The sequence below is a fragment of the Podarcis erhardii genome (assembly GCF_964252035.2).
Source record: "Podarcis erhardii genome assembly, chromosome: 8".
Classification (NCBI taxonomy): domain Eukaryota; kingdom Metazoa; phylum Chordata; class Lepidosauria; order Squamata; family Lacertidae; genus Podarcis; species Podarcis erhardii.
In genome coordinates, this window is record NC_138499.1 from 59,320,576 (window position 1) to 59,340,781 (window position 20,206).

The 20,206-nt window shown below is 45.0% G+C and overlaps 3 protein-coding genes across 4 annotated transcripts in view; 1 reads left to right on the forward strand and 2 right to left on the reverse strand.

The window, feature by feature from the left end:
- The window catches only part of GMNN (geminin DNA replication inhibitor), a 30,781-nt gene extending 12,542 nt beyond the window's left edge, over nt 1–18,239 (reverse strand). For both annotated transcript variants that reach the window (XM_081873495.1, XM_081873493.1), the window contains exon 1: nt 18,228–18,239. The gene's annotated coding sequence lies outside the window, so the exon portion shown is untranslated. The remainder of the gene's footprint in view (nt 1–18,227) is intronic.
- On the forward strand, nt 5,842–13,022 carry LOC309348347 (uncharacterized protein C6orf62 homolog). Its single transcript, XM_081873487.1, has 5 exons — nt 5,842–8,008; nt 8,523–8,699; nt 10,353–10,478; nt 11,003–11,137; nt 11,768–13,022. Exons 1-5 carry the CDS (start codon nt 7,880–7,882, stop codon nt 11,891–11,893), a joined length of 693 nt encoding a protein of 230 aa, XP_081729613.1. The 5' UTR covers nt 5,842–7,879; the 3' UTR covers nt 11,894–13,022.
- Nucleotides 12,725–20,179, reverse strand: ACOT13 (acyl-CoA thioesterase 13). Its single transcript, XM_081873511.1, has 3 exons — nt 19,790–20,179; nt 18,124–18,308; nt 12,725–17,344 (listed from the first exon to the last, which is right to left on the reverse strand). The coding sequence occupies exons 1-3, from the start codon at nt 19,871–19,873 to the stop codon at nt 17,191–17,193; spliced, it is 423 nt and encodes a 140-aa protein (XP_081729637.1). The 5' UTR covers nt 19,874–20,179; the 3' UTR covers nt 12,725–17,190.
- Between the last annotated feature and the right edge of the window lie 27 nt (nt 20,180–20,206).

Genomic DNA, 20,206 nt, shown 5'->3' on the forward strand with positions numbered 1-20,206 from the left:
CGGCTGAAAAAAGCCCTGGTTTAAGTAGTACCACGACTGCCATGGACTATATGCCATTGACCGTGGGGTTTCTGGCAATAAGTGTTTTTTGGGTGATATGCAGGCCTGGCACCAGCACGCAGCCAACTGCTGAGGCTCAAGTGTAACTGCTGTTGCTGCAGGAGCAGTCAGCGAAGACTAAGAGTGGCATGGCAGCAAGCCTGAATGGCGCTTCGGGCAGCACACCTGAACACCCTAGCACTGTGGCTGTCTTCCTAATTGTGGTGGTCCTGCCTCCAATGTGGGTATGTCAGGGGCAGATCTAGCATTAATAAGGCAGTGCGGCTGGTGAATCTGGGCACATGGCCCAGATCAGTTCTGCTGCCAAGCAAACTGTCTGCAGCAAAAATTGGAGGGACACAGCAGCCTCACTGAGTGGCTCTCCAGGTTGCATGCCTGAACTTGGTGGCAACTGTCAACATAATGCCAACCCTGATGTATCTGTAAATAAAAATACAGCCTGGAGTTCTGTTCAGCGCTGCCATTGCTACCACCATGGGTGGGCAGGCATGTAGCCCCTCTGAAACCAAATTAAGGGAGTGCTGAGGGGGGCATCTTGTCCCGACCCTCCGAAACCTGTAGCTGAGTGTGATAATATGGAAAGTTGTCAGCTTTAGGTTGCAGGGCAAAGTGCCCACTTGCCACAGGACAGCATGCCATCACAAGCAGAGCATGGTATGAATTTAACCCTCAGCATCTTAGTACTCCAACCCTTTGTAAGATTTCTTACCCAGCTTTCACCATGTCCCAGGACAGGTTACAAGTATATAATAATATACAGTTATAAAAACAAAACCATTGTAATGATAAAAAACTACAGTAGTAAAGCTGTTCCAAATGGAACAAAACAGTACACATTCAGCAAAAGAGGCAAGTCCCATAAAATATGCCTTAATTGTCAAAGGCCAGGATGAATTGGTGTGTTTTCAGCGTGCGACAAAAGTTGTACAATGAAGATACTAGACACATCTCTGTGGGAAATTCCAGTTTAGAGGCTGCCACAGAGAAAGCCCTCTCGTGTGTTAGGAGAGGCACTTGAAACATGCAGAGACCAAGAAGAAAATCGTGGTAAATGTTTATTGAACACACTGAGCAAAATGGTATACAATTTAAGCTTTTTTTTTGACAGGCCTTCTTGAGAGCAGGGAGACATTCATCTAGATATCCAGAAGAAAACTTCCTCACGGCTAGACAGCCTATCAAAGCAAGTGATACTTTACTGAGCATCTTTACTTCTGTAAAGATCATGCCACCTACCCTCTTGGGTAGTTGACGAACACCAAGAATAGAATTAACCCTTAAGTTACACACTGAATGATCTCTGCTGTTGCACTTCCATCATCTTATGCTGCTCTTCTCCACATTTCTGAGGGTGACAGAACTACCATCATACAGCCCCTCTGCAGACCTTACAATGCAATAAGGTTTTTAGGTATGGAGGTTTCCGATATCTGTGGCCTAAATCAATTAGTTTTAAATGCTCATGTGAGCACCTTAATCAGTTTACTTGGAAGAGATGCCCCATTAAAACAAATAAGGAACGCTTACAAATAAATGTGCTTCTGTGACTGCAGTTGTATAATGGTTTGGAGCAGAAGGAAGTTCAAGGAAAGAATATTTCTTGTCTCCCCTACCCTGCCCCGTGCAACAGTTGCTCAGTCTAGAGGGCCTGGGGATACTTTTGAACAATGTTGGGTGACATGTAGAGGGCTGGTGGAACTGCTTGAAATTTGGTAGACCTCCTGAAAATTGCCCCTTCCATAGCTATTTGCTTCCAAAGGTGCTGTTTGCAATAAAGGGATTTCAGCAGGAAACTGGTGGAGGGTCCAAGTCGAGATCCAGAGCATGATCAGAACAAAAGTCACACTTTAAAAAGCATATATGACATAGCATGTCGGTCTGTCCATGGAATACCACCAGGAGATTAACTCCAAGAACAGGGTGAAGAAATGATAAGAAAAGACACCAACAATTTTTGACTTACTAGTAAACACACGGTCCATTATGAGGAATTTTATTTCAAATGTATTTCAATTGTTTGTTTTTATCAGTCGATGTCTAGCCTGAACTTTTGGGATGCGGCAGTTTATAAGCTTAAAACAGAAATACAAATGTTCCGTCTCTGTTTATGCACTCTGGTTCATGGCTCTCAAATCAAGAGGAAATGTAAAGGGGAAATGTTTAGTTTGTCCCCAAACTTGAATAGGTTGTACAGTATGTAACAGACGCACAAGATACTGGCAACCTTTAAATTTCCACTAGATGGCAATACAGTATAACATGAACATTAAAGGCACAACCCTAGACTGCAGAACCATCAGCTAAGGCGCTACAGTGGTACCTTGGGTTACAGACGCTTCAGGTTACAGATGCTTCAGGTTACAGACTCCGCTAACCCAGAAATAGTACCTTGGGTTAAGAACTTTGCTTCAGGATGAGAACAGAAATTACACAGCAGTGGCGCGGCAGCAGTGGGAGACCCCATTAGCTAAAGTGGTACCTCAGGTTAAGAACAGTTTCGGGTTAAGAACGGACCTCCAGAATGAATTAAGTTCTTAACCCGAGGTACCACTGTACATGAATTGGTTAAAGCCCCACTATGCTGGCAGAATGCCACATACCGCTGTGATGAGGGATATTTTGGTGCAACTGCCCAAATACTCTGAAAGAGCTCCTTATCATGAATTCATTGGCTCCCTCTGTGTCTTTGTGTCATTTGGGCATTGTCACCAGCATAGTCCCTGATTGGTGGGCAGTATGTCCAGAGACACTGAGGGTATGTATGTTGTATTCCTGTCATTTTACATTTTCTAGCTGCTTTTATCCCCTCCTGGGTTGAGTATGCATTAGATATTATTCCCTATATTTGTTCTAAATGTTTTTCTGATTTCATTTATGTTGCAATGATAATTATGTTGGAGTTTTGTTTCAATGTACAGTATTGTCTATTATAGATGAACTTTATTTAGTTTTATTATCCATACAGGTTAAAGAACATTTAGAATACTGTAGATTGTTAATAGATTTTATGGCATAAGCCTTCATGGATGTCAAGGATTAAAATGCTAAAGCAGGCACCCCCAAATTCGGCCCTCCAGATGTTTTGGGACTACAATTCCCACCATCCCCAACCACTGGTCCTATTAGCTAGGGATGATGGGAGTTGTAGTCCCAAAACATCTGGAGGGCCGAGTTGGGGGATGCCCGAATCACATAATTATTTGGGATTAAAGGGGATGTGTTGAGGAAAGTGCTGTAGCTAGTGGCAGAAGAACCGAAATTCAATCCCTGGCATCTTCAGGTAAGGCTGGGAGAGACTCCTGCCTGAAACCCTGGAAAGCAGCTCCAGTCAGTGCAGACAATACTGAACAATATGGCGCAACGGCCCAACTCAGTAGAAAGCAGTTTCCTATGCTACACTGCCTAAGGTCACTTCAAAACTGTTGCTACCGGATTCAGTTGCATATAGGCAAATTAAAATTGTGCAACAAACCCACTTTGGGAAGAAAATCAGAAAGTGATGGGGAAATGCGTGCAAAATTATGAGACAACTCAGAATACTAAAAACAAAAGTGAACTTCATATGCAACCTCCTTCAAACTTCGTGCAAACGTGTTAGTAGTGGGAAAGTGCTAAATAAACAGGTTTCCTGGATCACGGGCGTAGCCAGCATTTATTGCGGCGGCGGGGGGCAGAACTGAGCTATATGTCAGGCGACTGGTCAGTTAGTTAATTATTATTATTTATGGGAGTAGCTGCCCCCCCCCGGCCTAGGCCCATGTCCCGGAAGGTGCCTCTGCGTGGGCTTTCGATGCGGGATCGGTGCCGCCACGCATGCAAGTTCTTATTTTGCTGCGACCACACACTGTCGTCAGCATTAAAACGCCAGGTCCCAGTCCCTTGCCTCCAATCGGGATTTACCCTTTCCGTGGAAAATCGGATGAGTTAAAAACACCCCGTTGACGACACGGCAGCCCCCGTCTGGAAGCCCCCTAGCGCCGTTACACAACCAAGCGCAAGCCCCGTGTCCTCTGTTGTTGTGATCCTTATGCACACATGACACGCTTTACCCGCGTGCTTCGCCCCCGGGAGGTGGCGCGGTGACGTCGGAGAAGGCGGGGCGAAGGAACTTGGAGCCTGTCTCTGGGCAGAAACTAGTTCTCGCATTAAGTTTTTTAAAAAGGTGCGGATGCGCGCCCCACCTCACTCGAATCAACAGCGGAGCGCGAGCGCGCTTTAAAACAGGTTCTGCAATGGTGGGTTCTTTATGTGGGGGACAGACCGAGACCGCGGAGACGGAGAACGGAAAAGAGCCGCGGAGCAGCCCCTGGAGACTAGATACGCGTTGTGCGTCATGGAAAGCGCAGCAGTTTTCTTGGATGGAGGGGAGGGGGAAGGGAGGGGAGGGGGCGCAGGTGGGGGGGGGCAAGTACTCTAGCTTTTGGTGGTCTCTATTAGCTATTAGCGTTTGCTGAAGAAGTGGCTCAACTTAACATGCCGCCACTTGCATGATGACCGTCGAAGTCCACTGATCAGACACCCTTTGTGTATCTAAACAGCTGCGCTGCAGGCATCCAACAGGTGCAGCGGTGTGTCGCCGTGCAGCTTCTAGAGGATGAACAAGGGAATGGGTTGCGGTCCAATCATAACGGCAGAAATAAATTGTTCGGGCTTTAAAGTGCCGCAGGACTCTTTGTTATTGTTGTCAGAAAAAGGAGAGGCGAAAAACAAGGGGTAGCATTCGAGCTGACCCCAATACAGGTTGGGGGCAACGAACGGTTGGAAACCTTTTCAGTTGCCTAGCACCGTTTAAGATGCAGTCCCAAATCCACTTACGTAAGAGTAAGACCCAGCGAATTCAGTGAGACTTCTTTGGAACGCAGCCTTCCGTTAGGGCAGGCGCCCGTTTTGTAATCTCCGATGCGGCTTTTTGTTAGTTTGGAAGCCCAGCCACCATGCTAATGGGTGTAGGACCGGAGTCTGATAGGGCTCGGGGTTCGGCTAAAGAGCGGGATCTTGCTCTGCATTTCATCATCACAATTTAAGAGGCATACGATTGGAAATAAACAAAATAAAAAAATTCCTTCCAGTACTGATTGGAAATAACACACTCCTGGTGAGCAAGCTGTGCGGCATAGACATGCTCCAACAGACAGATGATTTCAAAGCCTCCAAAAGCAAAACTGTAGGGAGGGTACACGAATACCTCCGACTCCATATTAAAATAAACTAGTCAGCTATCGGGAGATCGTAAAAGTTACCCCAAACGCCTTTTAATCTTGGTTTTACGTGTGCGGTGAGTTTGCTCCTAAGAGCCCATTACTAGTGGGCGCTCTTTGTTACTCCAGTAAAATGAACCGGACTTCCATTTTCGAGTACCCGCTTGCGGGTGACACTGACACAGGCTAACAGCCCCCACGCGGCCATCAGCCCGACCCTCTGCCGAGCCAGGCGGACCCAAGCCCCTTGATTTTTACACCACGCAGCCCTGTGCACGTTTGTTTACTCGGGGACGAGTACCATCGTGCCCACTGCGACTTTAACTTATGTCAAGTGGCTGGGACACGTCGGAACTCTGCAAAGGACCGGGGCATAGACACACTTCGCCCCCACTGGAGACAGCGGGTAGCAGCACTCAACACGCAGGCTGCATTGAGAACCAGCTGCCCACCCTACCCCACTTGCCCCGTTCGCTTTCCCCCTCCCCACCCCTCTCCCGAGACGGAGATGGTACAGTCCACCCCAGGGCGCCTGCGCAGCGGGTCGCGGGGCGGAGCCTTCCCGTGTGTGTGAGTCAGGCGAGGAGGAGACGCGGCGGTTGCCATTTTGAGGGCTTCTCCGCTCGGGCTGCTGCCGCTTCGCCGCCTTCCGCGCCGCCCGGACCGAGAGACTCGCCTGCGCCATCCTTCGCCTCCGAGGGGACAGGAGCGGGGGCTTCTCTCGCTCTCTTGCCTCTTTCCCGCCGTAGGAGCCTGTAGCGCAGGGACTTGGCCCGGCCCGGCCTCGCTCCGCCGCCGCCTCTTCCTCCTCCTCCTCTCGCCCTTCCTTCCTTCCTTCCTCCCTCCCGCCGCCTCCGCCGCCACCATTTGCCACCCCCCGGCGGCTCCGGGGCGCCGAGCTTAGGCTATGGGGACCAGGCTGCTGGGACTGAGCAGCGGCAGAGCGGGCGGCCCGGTCACCGTGAAGAGCGCAGCGGGGATGGCGGAGCTGGGCGGCTTCTTGGTGGCCTTCTCTTGACATGGCTCCTGCCCGTGCTGCTAGCAGCGCCGCCGCCGCCGCCGCCTCCACTGCTCCACCCGCGCCCGCCGGCTGCGGGTAGCGAGCCAGGCCACGCCACAGTCTCCGGTCCGGTTGGGTGTCTCTTGCCGCCTGAGCCTCCCGCCGCGGGGGCTTCCAAGGAGAGGGGGAGGGAAACCGCTTAATTACTATTATTTTTTACGAAGAGGGTGTGCTTGTGTGTGCTTTTTCTGTTTTTAAAAAGCACAACAACTAAACAGCTAATAAAAAAGGGGGAAGGACGGGTTAATAATCCTTTTTTCCTTTAATTTTTTTTGTTTCCGGGAAAACGCGTTTTTTCCCTTTCCAAATTTATTCAAGTTCGCTGCGACAAAAGCCTCTTTGCAAACTAATTTTTTTTTCCCAATTGAATTTTTTTGGGCGTGATAATTCCCTTCCTCTCCCTTTTCCCCCCGCCCCCTTTTTTTCTTCCCCCCTCCCAAGAACCCGAGTTGTTGGTTGTTGACCATGAATGCAAGAGTGAATTCCGGGCCGTAGACTTGAGTGGCCCCCGCTGCGCTGAGCACAGGCCCGCCTCTTCCTCTTGAGCAAGGAAGAGAACAACCCCGGGAGGAGGCCAATCGCATCAGCCATGCCCAGCCCCAATTAAAGCGGCAGAGGGGAGGATTTTTTTGTGCTGCCCGGGGCTTAGACTGAGGGAAGGAAGGCTAGTGGGGTGGGTTGTAGGCCTCTCCCTCCTAGGGGAGTGCTAGATCGAGAGATCGACTTGGGATTCAAAAGGCCAGATAATCTCCCAAATCTTCCCTCCACCTTTTTATCAATGGCCACCATGATCCCTCTTCTCTCCCACAATCGCAGCCTCAGGGCAACCATGTGCCTGATGATGAGCAGGATGAAGTTAGAAATGACTCTGCTGTTTTCCAAACTCCTTGCTCCTCTGCAAACCAGCACACTGTTGTCTGTGGTTGATTATTTTGTTGTTGGTAGGGAAACGTCTTACCTCCCAGGACATCCACTCCTGTTCTGCACTCCCTCCTTTGCTTTCTACCAAGTCGAATAATTCTTGAAAAAAGAAAAAGCCAGGCAGCATAGCAATAGCAGAGATCTTGAAAATAATCAGCAGTCATGAATCTGGGCGGGATAGAACACTGTCTTTAATTTCAGTTTTTTGTTTTTTTGGGGGGTGGCAGCGTGGGGCAAGAAACCCGCCCAAATGGATTGGGTCCATGCCCGTTATTGCTTTTTATTCTTCACACAAATTGTGATAAGATTTTTTTCCCATTCTTGCCCACTTATTCCTGTGGTTTAAACTGTGTATATCAGTGTATTTTCTTCAAATTTCTTTGGGCTTTTGACAATACTGTGCAAACTTTTTGTCCAATGATGGTTGGACTAATAGTTACTTTGTTTTATGACCCCTCTAATAAGACAGTCTTGTAAAACATTTGCCTAAGGTGCATTTTTGGGTTACGCCTGTGTTCTATTGATTCAGTGGTATTAGCAGGAATAAAATGACTTGTTTCTGTTGTACTCGAGTCTTATGAAAAAGGGCCCATAGTTTAGTGAAGGTTTCAAAAGGCTTTAGTACCATCTGTATTACAAAATGGGGGACCCAAACTCCCGGAAGAAACAAGCTCTGAACAGACTTCGTGCTCAGCTTAAAAAGAAAAAAGAATCTCTAGCTGACCAGTTTGATTTCAAGATGTATATTGCCTTTGTATTCAAAGACAAGGTAATTTCCTTTTTGGTTGTTTGACTTTTGTATGAATGACTCCATACCTCTGTTAGCACTCTCAAAATTACAATCTGAGAATGAATGTGGAGAGCATTGTAAAAATCTGTTGCACTGTGTTTTCATCATGCCTAGGCTGTAGCTTTGATGTTTAATTTTGAATCAGGATGTTCATTCCTTATGCGCTGGGTATCTTAACAAAACCTTGCACAGCTTTCAAAATGTGCCATGTGAGAGTTAATACTGCATTATGGGCTATGGTTGCACACAAATCTGGGGAATACATAGAACTGAATTTTAGAGACTCAGCACTTTGGATTTTAATGGGAAATGCATTTTTGTTTAAGCATGTGCTTCAGCATCCATTAATCTCTAAATTTAGGTTTGCAATAAGTTTAGGGTGTTACCCAGTTCTTAGGTTTGCAGTAAGTTTATTTTAGTTTTAAAAGCATTGTAATGACAGACTGCTTAGAAATGAATGAAATGCAACATGTTCTTTGTTTTCCCTAATTAGAGGAAAAAGTCGGCGCTCTTTGAAGTGTCTGAAGTGATACCAGTCATGACCAATAATTATGAAGAAAATATCCTGAAAGGCGTGCGGGATTCCAGCTATTCCTTGGAAAGTTCCATAGAGCTTCTACAAAAGGATGTGGTTCAGCTGCATGCACCCCGCTATCAGTCTATGCGCAGGGTAAAATATTTAATGTTCTGTCATTTTGTTTCAGAGATCAACATTTTAAAAGGCTATTAATGCTGCTAGTAGTATTTCTATATAAAAGATCTTGCTATAATCAGCAGGATTAAAAGGACTACTTTAGAAGTACCCAATGACTTACATGTCTTAGTGGGATTCCCCCCCCCAACAGATTGCGCACCAAACTGCTGATGGAACTTTTGCAGCATAAAGAGGGTTGAAGTGTGGGTATGTGATTTGAAGTTCAGTGTGTCGCTGCATAAGGGTTTTTTGGATGCTGCCTATCAGGTGGTAAATCTGTACAGTGGACCCTCGAGTTATGTACCGCTCTGGATACGTAACTTTCAGGTTGCGAACGTGGCAAACCCAGAAGTGTATACTTCTGGGTTTTGCCACGTGCGCATGTGCAGAAGTGCTTTGCGCACCGCGTGTGTGCGCAGAAGCGGCGCCTCCTGTTAAGGACTTTTCAGGTTAAGTACGGACCCCCGGAACGAAGGTCCACTGTATTTGAATATTTAGTATGCTTTGTCTAGAAGACATACTGATTTACTTGGGTCTTTGACACCATCCACCCTATTCTCTTGACGGTCATTTAAGTTATTTTAATGTTGTATTTTTAATTGTAACCGACCCTAGGACAGGTGGGTAATATTAATACTACTGCTAAATAATAATAGTTTTGTTGCTATTTTGCTCTATTCCTCTTGTATTGTATACATCACTTAGAAACTTTGTTATTAAGTGGAATATAAATTATTTATCTAAGAGTTTTCATTATCCTGGCCCTCAATATTTTAACAAGTTTGTCTCTTGGTAAAAGTAGATGTGAGAAAGAGGCATGGAGAAAAAAATAGAATTGTGGAATTGGAATATTGGCAGAGACATCTGAGATGAATGATTGCTTTATACCTCTTGCAGAAGTTCAACATAGTGTCTTAAGTTCTATCCTGAGAGAGGAGGGGCTGCTTCTGTTCACAATCCAGCAGAGGCTTATCCTGGTGGAAGGGGAACCAACTTTTGCAAAGCCCCTTCCCCCACTGTTCTATAGGGTTTCCTATCCCTCAAACCTTTTTTGCAGGGTGGGAACAAGAATTGCACATGGAAGTGAGAATTGTAGAAAGCTTCCTCCCATTTCTGGCAGGAGTGTCGCATGAATGGGAAGGGAACTCTGGATTCAATTCATACCTGTTGAACTGAAACAAAATAGGGAATAAACTTAAGCTAAAAATACAATTATTATAAGCTGTGTTTTTGAATTTAAGTATTCTTGATGAAGACATCAAGACAACATAAAAATGTAAATGTGATAAAAGTGGGTGTATTTGCCGATGGGCATCTAAAAAACTATCCTGAGGACATCATTTTAGTTTGGGCAGTTTTTCAAATCCATGAAGTTTGTTCCCATAAGAATTAAATTACTAGGACTGGGTTCCGATTTCCACATTATAAATGTTAATGTAAAGTTAGCACATAGGCAGGCTGTGTTGTAGTGCTTAAGAATAAAATCCTATTGTTATAGATGTATGAAAGGTATACAAACCATTTGAATTACAATTACATTTGCTTCTCAGACGTGTATGTATATATATGTGTGTGTGTTCTCCCACTAGATTGTTGGGACACTATTAATTTTATTCATGCCCTTAACAGGATGTGATTGGCTGTACGCAAGAGATGGACTTCATACTTTGGCCTCGGAATGATATTGAGAAGATAGTCTGTCTTCTGTTTTCTAGGTGGAAGGGATCGGATGATGAGCCCTTTAGGCCTGTTCAGGTATGATACAGGTCCCAGGCAGAGTGCTACTAAAACCCAAATAAGCCATTAGCACTTTTAATGAATACCACTTTTTCTTTATGGTGGTTATAGTGAATTGTGGTATATTTTTGTAATCATTAAGGTGTTTGCATGATTACAAAGGCAGAATGTTGTCACTGAATGTACCTAAGCATATGTTTTGAAGTTACTTAGTTTATTTTGTCTCTTGATTGGTAAACTTGCCAGAAGCTTTTACCAGTAAGTATGGAGTACTGCATCTGTGATAGTCGTCATTTTTGTTTACATAAAGTTGAATATGGGGTTCTTCAAATGTACTGCCATTAGAAAAGGGGGAGATACTGACGTAATAATCAGTCTAATTTAAACTATATCTCCATTAGCTATAATTTCAAGTTGTTCCTGAGAATTTTCTATTCTGCACTTGAATGTATTGCATATGTGAACCTTGACTTTAGACTGGTGTTCCTTGAACATATTTTATTTAAACTTTTTTGTTACATATTCCCCACCCCACCCCACAGGCCAGGTTTGAATTTCATCATGGTGACTATGAAAAACAGTTTCTGCATGTACTGAGCCGAAAGGACAAGACTGGAATTGTTATCAACAACCCTAACCAGTCAGTGTTTCTCTTCATTGACCGACAGCACTTGCAGGTAGCCATCTCCCAGTGCATACCTGTTTTTCCTTATGCTCTTGTTTGCCTCTTTTCTATTATTTAACAGCTGTCTGCTTGGCTTCACTACAGTCAAGAGGTACAGATACAACCAGTTGTCATGACAGAATGCTAAATGATCAGCATTCCTTTTCTATGGCACAATGTGCAATATGTTCCAAACAGTAAGTTTGTGGGATATACTTTATAAGTATTGAGTTGCTCTGCCTTGAGTGCAGTGAAGCCATCTGATTGGGTGTATTTCTATTGGATTTAGGAACTGAGGTGGTGGGGATTTGCAATTGTGCATCAGTATCATTTGTCATTAATTGAGATTGTTTCTGCTCGTCCGCTTTTGAAACAGAATAAGGATTTGTATATGTACTTAAGCGAGAAAAGATGGTACAGGTCCCCTGCTGGAGAAGGCAGATTTTAGAAATTTGGTGATCAATTTATATATTCAGCAAGCACCATAAATTCTTTGTTAGGCTTTTATGTTGAACCACCATTAGTTTCATTTTCTGTTGCTTCTGCAAGGATGAGTTGAGGCAATATGTGAAGTTTGTTTTTCCACACAGTGCTGTTTATAAAATATACTCTGTCCTGAAATAATTTATGTATCTCTTTCCAGACTCCAAAAAACAAAGCTACAATCTTCAAGTTATGCAGCATCTGCCTATATCTGCCACAAGAGCAGCTCACCCACTGGGCGGTTGGTACCGTAGAGGATCACCTCCGTCCTTACATGCCAGAATAGGGTACTGGCCAGCAAAATGGGGAAGATCACAGAATGCAGGAGTGCAGTTTTCACTTTTCTCACCATTTATTCTTTCGGAATAGAAGAAAATGGACACATGTTCAGAACACTATCCATCGTGGAACTTGATCATCCTGGATTATTTTCTTTTATCATTTGTATCTCAGAACTTTTAAATTTTTTTTTTAGATGTTTTCTGCATGGACCTTGTGAAAGAGAATGCTCTGCATATTTCTGCATTGTGTGAGCATCCTACCAAAATGTGAAACGAAGGGACTGTTATACACTGAAAGAAATGTATCTGAGAGCACAAAGTGATCATATATGGTGGTGTTCCCATTTGTGCTGGTCATGTCCCCTAATATCAGTATTCATAGGGTGAGGAATGAATGTAATGGTGTGAAAGCCATAAGCTTTGCTGTTAACACGATTGTATCAGGTTCATGAATAGGTCTATGGCTTGTTACAGTAGATGGCTAAATGTGGGAAAGAAATCTTTTAAGGGAAAAAAAGCATCTCATTTGGTGTAGGCATTAATTGCCTCTTTTATTTTGCTTGGCCTTGTTTGAGTTTCCTGGCATTCTCACTTTTGGATCTCTTTCCCCAGTTTGCTGTGTAACTAAATGTAGAGTGTTCTGTTGAGTTGAATACATTTTTACAGACCTGGAGTCTGAAGTAGCCTAAAGCAGCTAAATTTAAGATAGCAGCTGCAGAAACCACGTTGGCAGAGGATTATTATTTTTTTTCCTGACAGTTGACTTGTGAACTGTAGGAAATACTGGTTTCCAAAACATTTCTTACGGAAAACCCTCTGAGGTTCTTTTTTTTGGGGGGGGGAGGGGAGGAATAAAGCAGTTGTGGATTTAATTGTAAAATATTGTTTGGAGTGTCAAAGTTGGTTTTGACAGAACATATTTTGTTTAAGATTGTGCAATGAACATAAGGAAGACTACTGTATAGCTTTGGCAAAGGAAGCTTTGCTTAAAGGGTTGAGTAATTTGACTGAAGTAAATCTGTATAAGCCTACTCCCTTTGGGTAAAACTAGTGCTTATCTGTTTAAAAAAATCTGTATTTAGCTTTTGTTTGGAATTGGGAAAAAATTAAAAATAAACAAATTAGGTGACCAAAGACTTCTACGTTCATTTATTTTAAAAACTTGTAGACACTAGCTTATGACATGTCATAGCTAACTTTAGGTAGACAGTCTTTGCATATGACAACACTTCGATACATCAAAGCATATCTTATGCAAAATAAGCATACCAATTCAAAATCTATTGGCAGTGTTCACATGTAACAATAAATTAAATTTCCTGGTTTATTATGGATGAGTGACAGTACACATTCATATTCCTCCCATGAGTGGGATACACCAGGAAGCTGTGCCTTTCTGTTATATTAGAACCAAGGATCACCTGCTCTTTAACAAGTGATTATCAGGAAGAAAAAAACCATGGCATGAGGTTGGCTAGGGGTAGTTGCTTTTTAGGGACAAGCAAGCTCTGCACTCTGGTTAAGACAGAACAGGAAGCAAAGCTTCCTGGTTTGTTTCCTCTAGCAATAGCACAAGTGGAATATTGAACAAGGTCTATCACTATGCTCACAGAAAGCCTGGCTTATAACACGGGCATTGTATAAATGTAGATTTTCATAAGGTTTCTATAACTAATACATGAAACTTTATATAAAACATTGCAAATCATTTTTGAAACCCAGTTAAAGGGAGAAGTTTTCATAATAAGGTTATAATAATGCATGAAGGATTACAATTTGGATGGAGAATGTCACATTTCACCAGCCCAGAGGTGTGCACCTAAAATAGCTACTGGGAGCCAGGCTGATGTTAAGAAGTACCAAAGGGATTTTTTCCCCATTCCCAACCCATTTTAAAGGGGAAAATGTTCTGAGAATTAGCAGAGTATATTTCTTTACCCACCATGTAACTGCACAGCACAAGCTTGAGTTCTAACACTGCACCCTCAGAAATTAACATTATGGGCGGGGAACCTTTGCCTCTCCAAATGTTGTTGAACGACAACTCTCATAAGCCTTGACTATTGATCATGCTGGCTGGGACTGATGGGAGACATAGTTCAGCAATATGGAGGGCCAAAAGTTCCCCAATGCCCTTCTAAACAGTTTGGCATCCAAAGGATCCCAGGATCAGTCCACAAAATCTCCAGGAAGGACTAGGTGGGACTCCAGTTTGGAAAGCTGAAGAGTCACAGCTAAGTCAGTGTTAACAATGCTGAGCTAGATTGTCTGACTCTCCCTAATGAATCCTGCAAGAGGAATCGCAACACCAAGATCAATATGCAGCAATATAGGTTCTGCCATCAAACCACAGTGATCAAAACAGCTAAATTTTGTGAGCCGGCAATGAGAGCTGCTGCTATCTATTAATACAAATGTCAGCCACGTAACCACACTTCTGAAAGTAGCAGGCATTTTCTATCTGTACTACCACCACCCATTCATTACACCCACAGCCATTCCCTGTTGCTAACTATTTGATTGGCTTCCCTACAGTTTTGCTCTCCCTGCCCCTCCCCACTTTTATTCCCTTGCTCAGATCGGGGATCTTTGAAAGCGGGGAAGGATTAGATAAGTGCCAAGCTCAAAGCTGCAAGGAATTGAAATACAATTTCATTCAGGCAGTCCAGATTCTAGAAAGCTTTTAAGAGGAATGAGAACTCTTCAGTGAGAAGGAGCTATTTCACCCCCTGCCACTCCTATCACAGGACATTAGAAGCACTTTACAGAATCTGGGCCAGGTTGTTCCAAAGCAAGACTAGCAGGCACGCTGCTAGAATAATTCAAACACTGCCGCTGTCATCTTCACCACAACCTCCCAGTTTTGCATCAGTTCTAAGTTTTAATGTCGTTGCTGGTGTTAGGAAGCAAATAGGACCGGCAAGGAATCAGTACTCTGCTGTTGTTGTTTACAATTCGTGACCCCATGGACCAGAGCATGCCAGGCACTCCTGTCTTCCACTGCCTCCTGCAGTTTGGTCAAACTCATGCTGGAGGCTTCGAGAACACTGTCCAACCATCTCGTCCTCTGTTGTCCCCTTCTCCTTGTGCCCTCCATCTTTCCCAACATCAGGGTCTTTTCCAGGGAGTCTTCTCTTCTCATGAGGTGGCCAAAGTACTGGAGCCTCAGCTTCAGGATCTGTCCTTCCAGTGAGCACTCAGGGCTGATTTCCTTCAGAATGGATGCGTTTGATCTTCTTGCAGTCCATGGGACTCTCAAGAGTCTCCTCCAGCACCATAATTCAAAAGCATCAATTCTTCAGTGATCAGCCTTCTTTATGGTCCAGCTCTCACTTTCATACATCACTACTGGGAAAACCGTAGCTTTCACTATACGGACCTTTGTTGGCAAGGTGATGTCTCTGCTTTTTAAGATGCTGTCTAGGTTTGTTAGGAAGCAAATAGGACCGGCAAGGAATCGGTACTCTATAGGCGCACCATTCTGATGGTTGTAATAGACAGCAGCCACTTGGTTGCAAGTCTGTGGTGCAAATCTACCAAGTCCACAGCAATGAAGGCAGCCTGGGAATACAGCTCCTTGAGGGCATGAGGCCTTTCCCAACCTTGAGCCCCCCAAATATTGTTGGACTACAAATCTCATCATCCCTAACCAGCAGGAGCAGTGGTGAGGGATAATAGTAAAGTTGCCTAATGATCGAGAACCAGATGGACTGCCTTATGAATCTTTACGCCACCAGGAAAGGCGACCATTAGGCCCTTGGGGATTTCAAATTACTGTTTTCCAACCAAGCTAACAATCTGCTCCTGACCCAGTTTTAACACCCAAAGCAACAGTGTCTTGTAGCACCTTAAAGACTACCAGATTAGTTATTACATAAGCTTTTTTTTTTGGATTCCAGCCCACTTCAAGCAGATGCATGTACTACTGTATACACAGTTGGCAGGTATAATATGGACATAGTCAAGATGGAGGAAGTTAACCTGAATCATTACTTGTTGGGGGGGGCACTTAAATTCACACAAATTTGTACATGTAGCACTAAATCACAATTTCATGTTAGCAGGCCAATAAATGTGCAGTGAATGATTATTTACAATAGCGGTATTTGGCGATAACATGATTGTTCTGGTTCTATCCAGACAGTTTTCCAGGTCACGTGGCCAGCATGACTAAACTGCTACTGGCACATGGAGGACCATGACAAGTGCCAGAGTGCATGGAAAGGCCATTTACCTTCCTGCCACAGCGGTACCTATTTATCTACTTGCACTGGCATGCTTTCAAACTGCTAGGTTGGCAGGAGCTGGGACAAGAGCAACGGGAGCTCACCCCATTGTGGGGATTCGAACCGCTGAGCTTCCGATCAGCAAGCCCAAGAGGCTCAGTGGTTTAGACCACAGCGCTACCCGTGTCCCTGGATTCTAAATCAACTGGGGGAAGGGGGAAATACACACGAGCAAAGTTTACAAAACCAAGTTTATTGAAAACTGTTGAGTTGTTATCATACTGAACTTCCTTTTAGCACAGGGTTCATGCTTTAAATTCATTATTTTGGTAGGAAATTCGCAGAAGGGGACTGAGATTTCACAGAGACTTCTTGCTGGAGTAACCATGTTACATGTGAACACAAGAGGCAATTTTCACCAATTCCTCCTTTCCTCCTGCAGCCCTTGGCACCACCACTCATGCTGTTCTGGAGGCTTCCTCAGCCATTGTAAGCAGAATCCACCCCCATCACTACTGCTTCTTTCAATGAAAACATCCTGGAGGCAGAGGCCGACCCCTGCGGCCTCTGAACCCACCCCAACCCAAAAGTACCAGCATCAGAACCTCTCCCACAAATGGTTCCCAGGTTTCAGATGCTGAAACACTTGAGTTCAGACAGTTTTATCCATCTTTTCTTTTTATCTTTCTCTTCCTCAGGGCTTCAGAAATCAAACCAGTATTAAACACAGCAACACATTTTTTCCCCTGTCAACAACAAATTGTTGCTATTTACATTTGTATCCTGCTTCCTGGCGCATGCACACACAGCATCCCTTCCAATCCCCAAGAGATGGCTTACAATAAAATACACATGGAATAATAAACATGAACTTGAACCATCACCTTAGTTTACATGAACATTAAGGAGGATTCAGGTAGTGATATTTCACCCCTAGTGGCTGCACCTAAGAAAGCGTTTTGTTAAATTAATCCATTCTCATCTATTGTTTTTACTGTGTTGCTTTGTTTGACTTACTTCAATAAAGTAATGCTACCCCGTTCTTTTTCTTCTAGGCCCAAATCTTCCTTCTGTGGTTATCCCAGGTATTTAGTATGCCTCCCTTGGGCTACCAATTTCCCTGTCACCTTGTTTTTTAAGTCCACATTGGCAAAGGCCAGAGTTCTTCCTTGCTTCAGAATCTCCGCAGTGATCTGGATTTCGTCTCCGATCTTAGCTGCTGACATGTAGCTTGAATTTGGAAAAGGGGGGGGGAGAGAGAGAGAAAGAAAGAATCCTTACATTTATAGTTCATCTCTCCTTCAGGGAGCTCAAGACAGCATATAGGGTTTGCTTCCCTCAGTTTATCCTCACAACCACCCTATGAGGTTCAAAACTTATCTGATAACCCACACCTCTACTTTTAACTACCATATTTTTTGCTCTATAGGACGCATTTTCCCCCTCCAAAAATGAAGGGGAAATGTGTGTACATCCTATGGAGCGAATGAAGGGTTTCGCTGAAGCCTGGAGAGTGAGAGGGGTCAGTGCGCCATGCTCCGAAGGCTTGCGGATAGCAGCCTGAAGCCTGGGGAGCGCAACACCAACTCCCACTGTGCTCCCCGGGCTTCAGGCAGCAATCAGCAAGCCTTTGGAGTGCGCCCCCAGCCCCGCAAGCTCCGGGAACGGCAGCAAGGCTGCACGCAACCTTGCCGCCGCTCCTGGACCTGTTCTGGGGGCTGGGGTTGGGGGAAGCTCGGGCTTCCCCCGCCCTAGCCCCGCGGCTAAAAACGAAGCCAATACAGACAGCGGGATCCATCCTGCTGGCTGTCTTTGCTTCTGCCAAAGCCGTGCACAGCCTCTCCCCCCCCTAAAAACTAGTTCCCCCCTTAAAAACTAGGTGCGCCCTATGGTCCAGTGTGCCCTATGGAGCAAAAAATACGGTAATACAAGCCACGTAAGTTGCAGAGTCAAGGCCCAATTAAACGAAAGCAGGCACTGAAATAAATCTCGGATTTTGTCATACGTACGTAATATTCATATCCACACTGACTCCAGGTGCTGCTCTTTCGGTGTGCAGCAAAGCAGCGGTTGACACAACATCTACCAGAGTTGCTGTCAATCCTCCATGAAGAGTCCCGCCTCGGTTTGTGTGCTCCTCTTCCACTTTCATTTCACAGACAACTTTTCCAGGACTGGCAGAAAGAACCGTCATCTGGGAGCAGAGTGGGTGAGAGAAGAAAAGTCCCATTCCATTAAGCTTCAGTAGGTTTTCTACAGGCTCCTAAACTGAAATTAAATGCTTGCTTTTTAAAATCTAAAATGCACATATGTTGGAGACCTTTTGTTCTCCAAAACAGCGAACAGTAGGAGAAAACATGTGAATCCAGCAACAAAAATAAGGTTGAAGTGTGCAGTTCTTTCCCTCAAGGTACCAACCATTCAGTGGTGCCCTTTTCAAGCATACTCCATTCTATTTCCCTCCCCCAATGTTTTTCTGCTGTCACCCAATCCAAAGGTCAGCCAACATTCTGGGCCCACTGAACTTGCACAATCTTCCTACACACCAGAAACCTAAAGCACATGACCTGCCCCAAAGAATCATGGGAACTGCAGTTTACCACTACGCTTCCCAGCTCCCTTAAACTACTTTGCCCAGGATTCTGTGGGAAGCTCATATGCATTAAATGTACTTTCAAACCTCTTCCAATTATTTCTTCCCCTTTTTTTCAAAAAGGACGTTTCAAGTTTCAGTAAGCATATGTTACAAATAGCGTTTATTTTTAATTTCCGCAATAAGCAGTTTGATTGGCTGAAACCGGCTGGGGCATTTAGGACCAGAGGCATAGCAAGGTCAGGTGGTACCTGGTGTGAATTTTTTTTGTCACCCCCCCCCCCCAACATTGCAATTTTAGGAAGGTTGCCCAGAGTTGTGCAAATCCGACCAACGATCACATAAAACCCTGTCAGCGCCACGAAAATTTAACCGCCAATTGCATTAAACTGCCGGGGATGCAAGCGCCACCCGCCGGGGTGTGTGTGTGTGTGCCAGGCTGATTGTTGGGTGTATCTGCGCAATCAGTGGGCGGATTTTCATGACGACGATCGTGTCAATAGCGGAAATCTGCCTGCCCAACAGGTGTGCAAGCACCGCCACACCAATCCGCCCGGGGGGGGGGTTTGTCAGACCCCCTAGGCATGACACCCGGAGCGGACCACACCCTTTGCACCCCCCTTGAGATGCCCCTGTTTAGGACCAGGTGACCTTTAAACCAGTGCAATTTCTATGTAAACAATCTAGTTAGGACACACCTAATAGTCACAGAGCTTCTCTGAACAGAGTGAAGTAAGATCATTTGGAAGCCACCACATAACCACGCCCCCGCCCCCAGTATACTATAAGTGAATGGTAGAGAAGGTAGTTTGCAATCTAAAGCAGTATTACTGAGGACCTCTCTCAGAAACACTGTAAACCTACGTTTTTTCTTTCTTTTTTCCAAATACTTTTTATTGCTTTTTTGTAACAACAACAAATAACTCTTACATTCAAAAATTGTAAACCTACGTTTTTTCAAGCCCCAATAGGCCCAGAGTGTTCACTCCCTGCACAGCTTTGCTGCCCTATTCAAGGTGACCCTGGAAAGTCAGTAACACACACAGGGTAGGGAACCTCAGCAAATCCCCTCCTGCTATTACCTTATTCAGCACCCGATCAAATCCGGGAGACTCCAGAAGCATTTTCACCACCTCACGGAGAGACTGGATCTTAAGGTGACTCATGATTCAAAGTTCCGACTTTCTCTCGAGCAAGGCGCTATAGCCAGGCTTCTCACTAATGCAGGCAAGTAGTTGGGAGATCTCGGGAGTTGCGGACAAGACGAGGCAATTGCAAACCTGCAAGATCCGTGGGAAACAAATTGGCCCTTAGGAGCTCAGCGCCGGCCCTGGAGAACTGGAGGAACGTCTCTTGACAAGCCCCGCCTCCCTCGCTCGCTCCCAGCGTTCTAAAACTTGCTACTCCGCGTTCCATTCGCCGAACGTTCACTGCCTTCGCCGAATCCCCGCCCACGGCGCCTACCCTTTCACCTCCCCGCAATCGGGTCGGGCTGCTAC

Bases quoted from the DNA above. Each gene is read 5' to 3' on its own strand.
- LOC309348347 (XM_081873487.1), top strand. From the start codon at position 7,880: ATGGGGGACCCAAACTCCCGGAAGAAACAAGCTCTGAACAGACTTCGT. The intron at 8,700-10,352 runs GTAAAATATTTA...TGCCCTTAACAG, and splicing joins GCTATCAGTCTATGCGCAGG to GATGTGATTGGCTGTACGCA. The intron at 11,138-11,767 runs GTAGCCATCTCC...ATCTCTTTCCAG, and splicing joins TTGACCGACAGCACTTGCAG to ACTCCAAAAAACAAAGCTAC.
- ACOT13 (XM_081873511.1), bottom strand. From the start codon at position 19,873: ATGAGTCACCTTAAGATCCAGTCTCTCCGTGAGGTGGTGAAAATGCTT. The intron at 18,309-19,789 runs GTAATAGCAGGA...CTCTGCTCCCAG, and splicing joins TTGATCGGGTGCTGAATAAG to ATGACGGTTCTTTCTGCCAG. The intron at 17,345-18,123 runs GTACGTATGACA...TCCAAATTCAAG, and splicing joins AGTGTGGATATGAATATTAC to CTACATGTCAGCAGCTAAGA.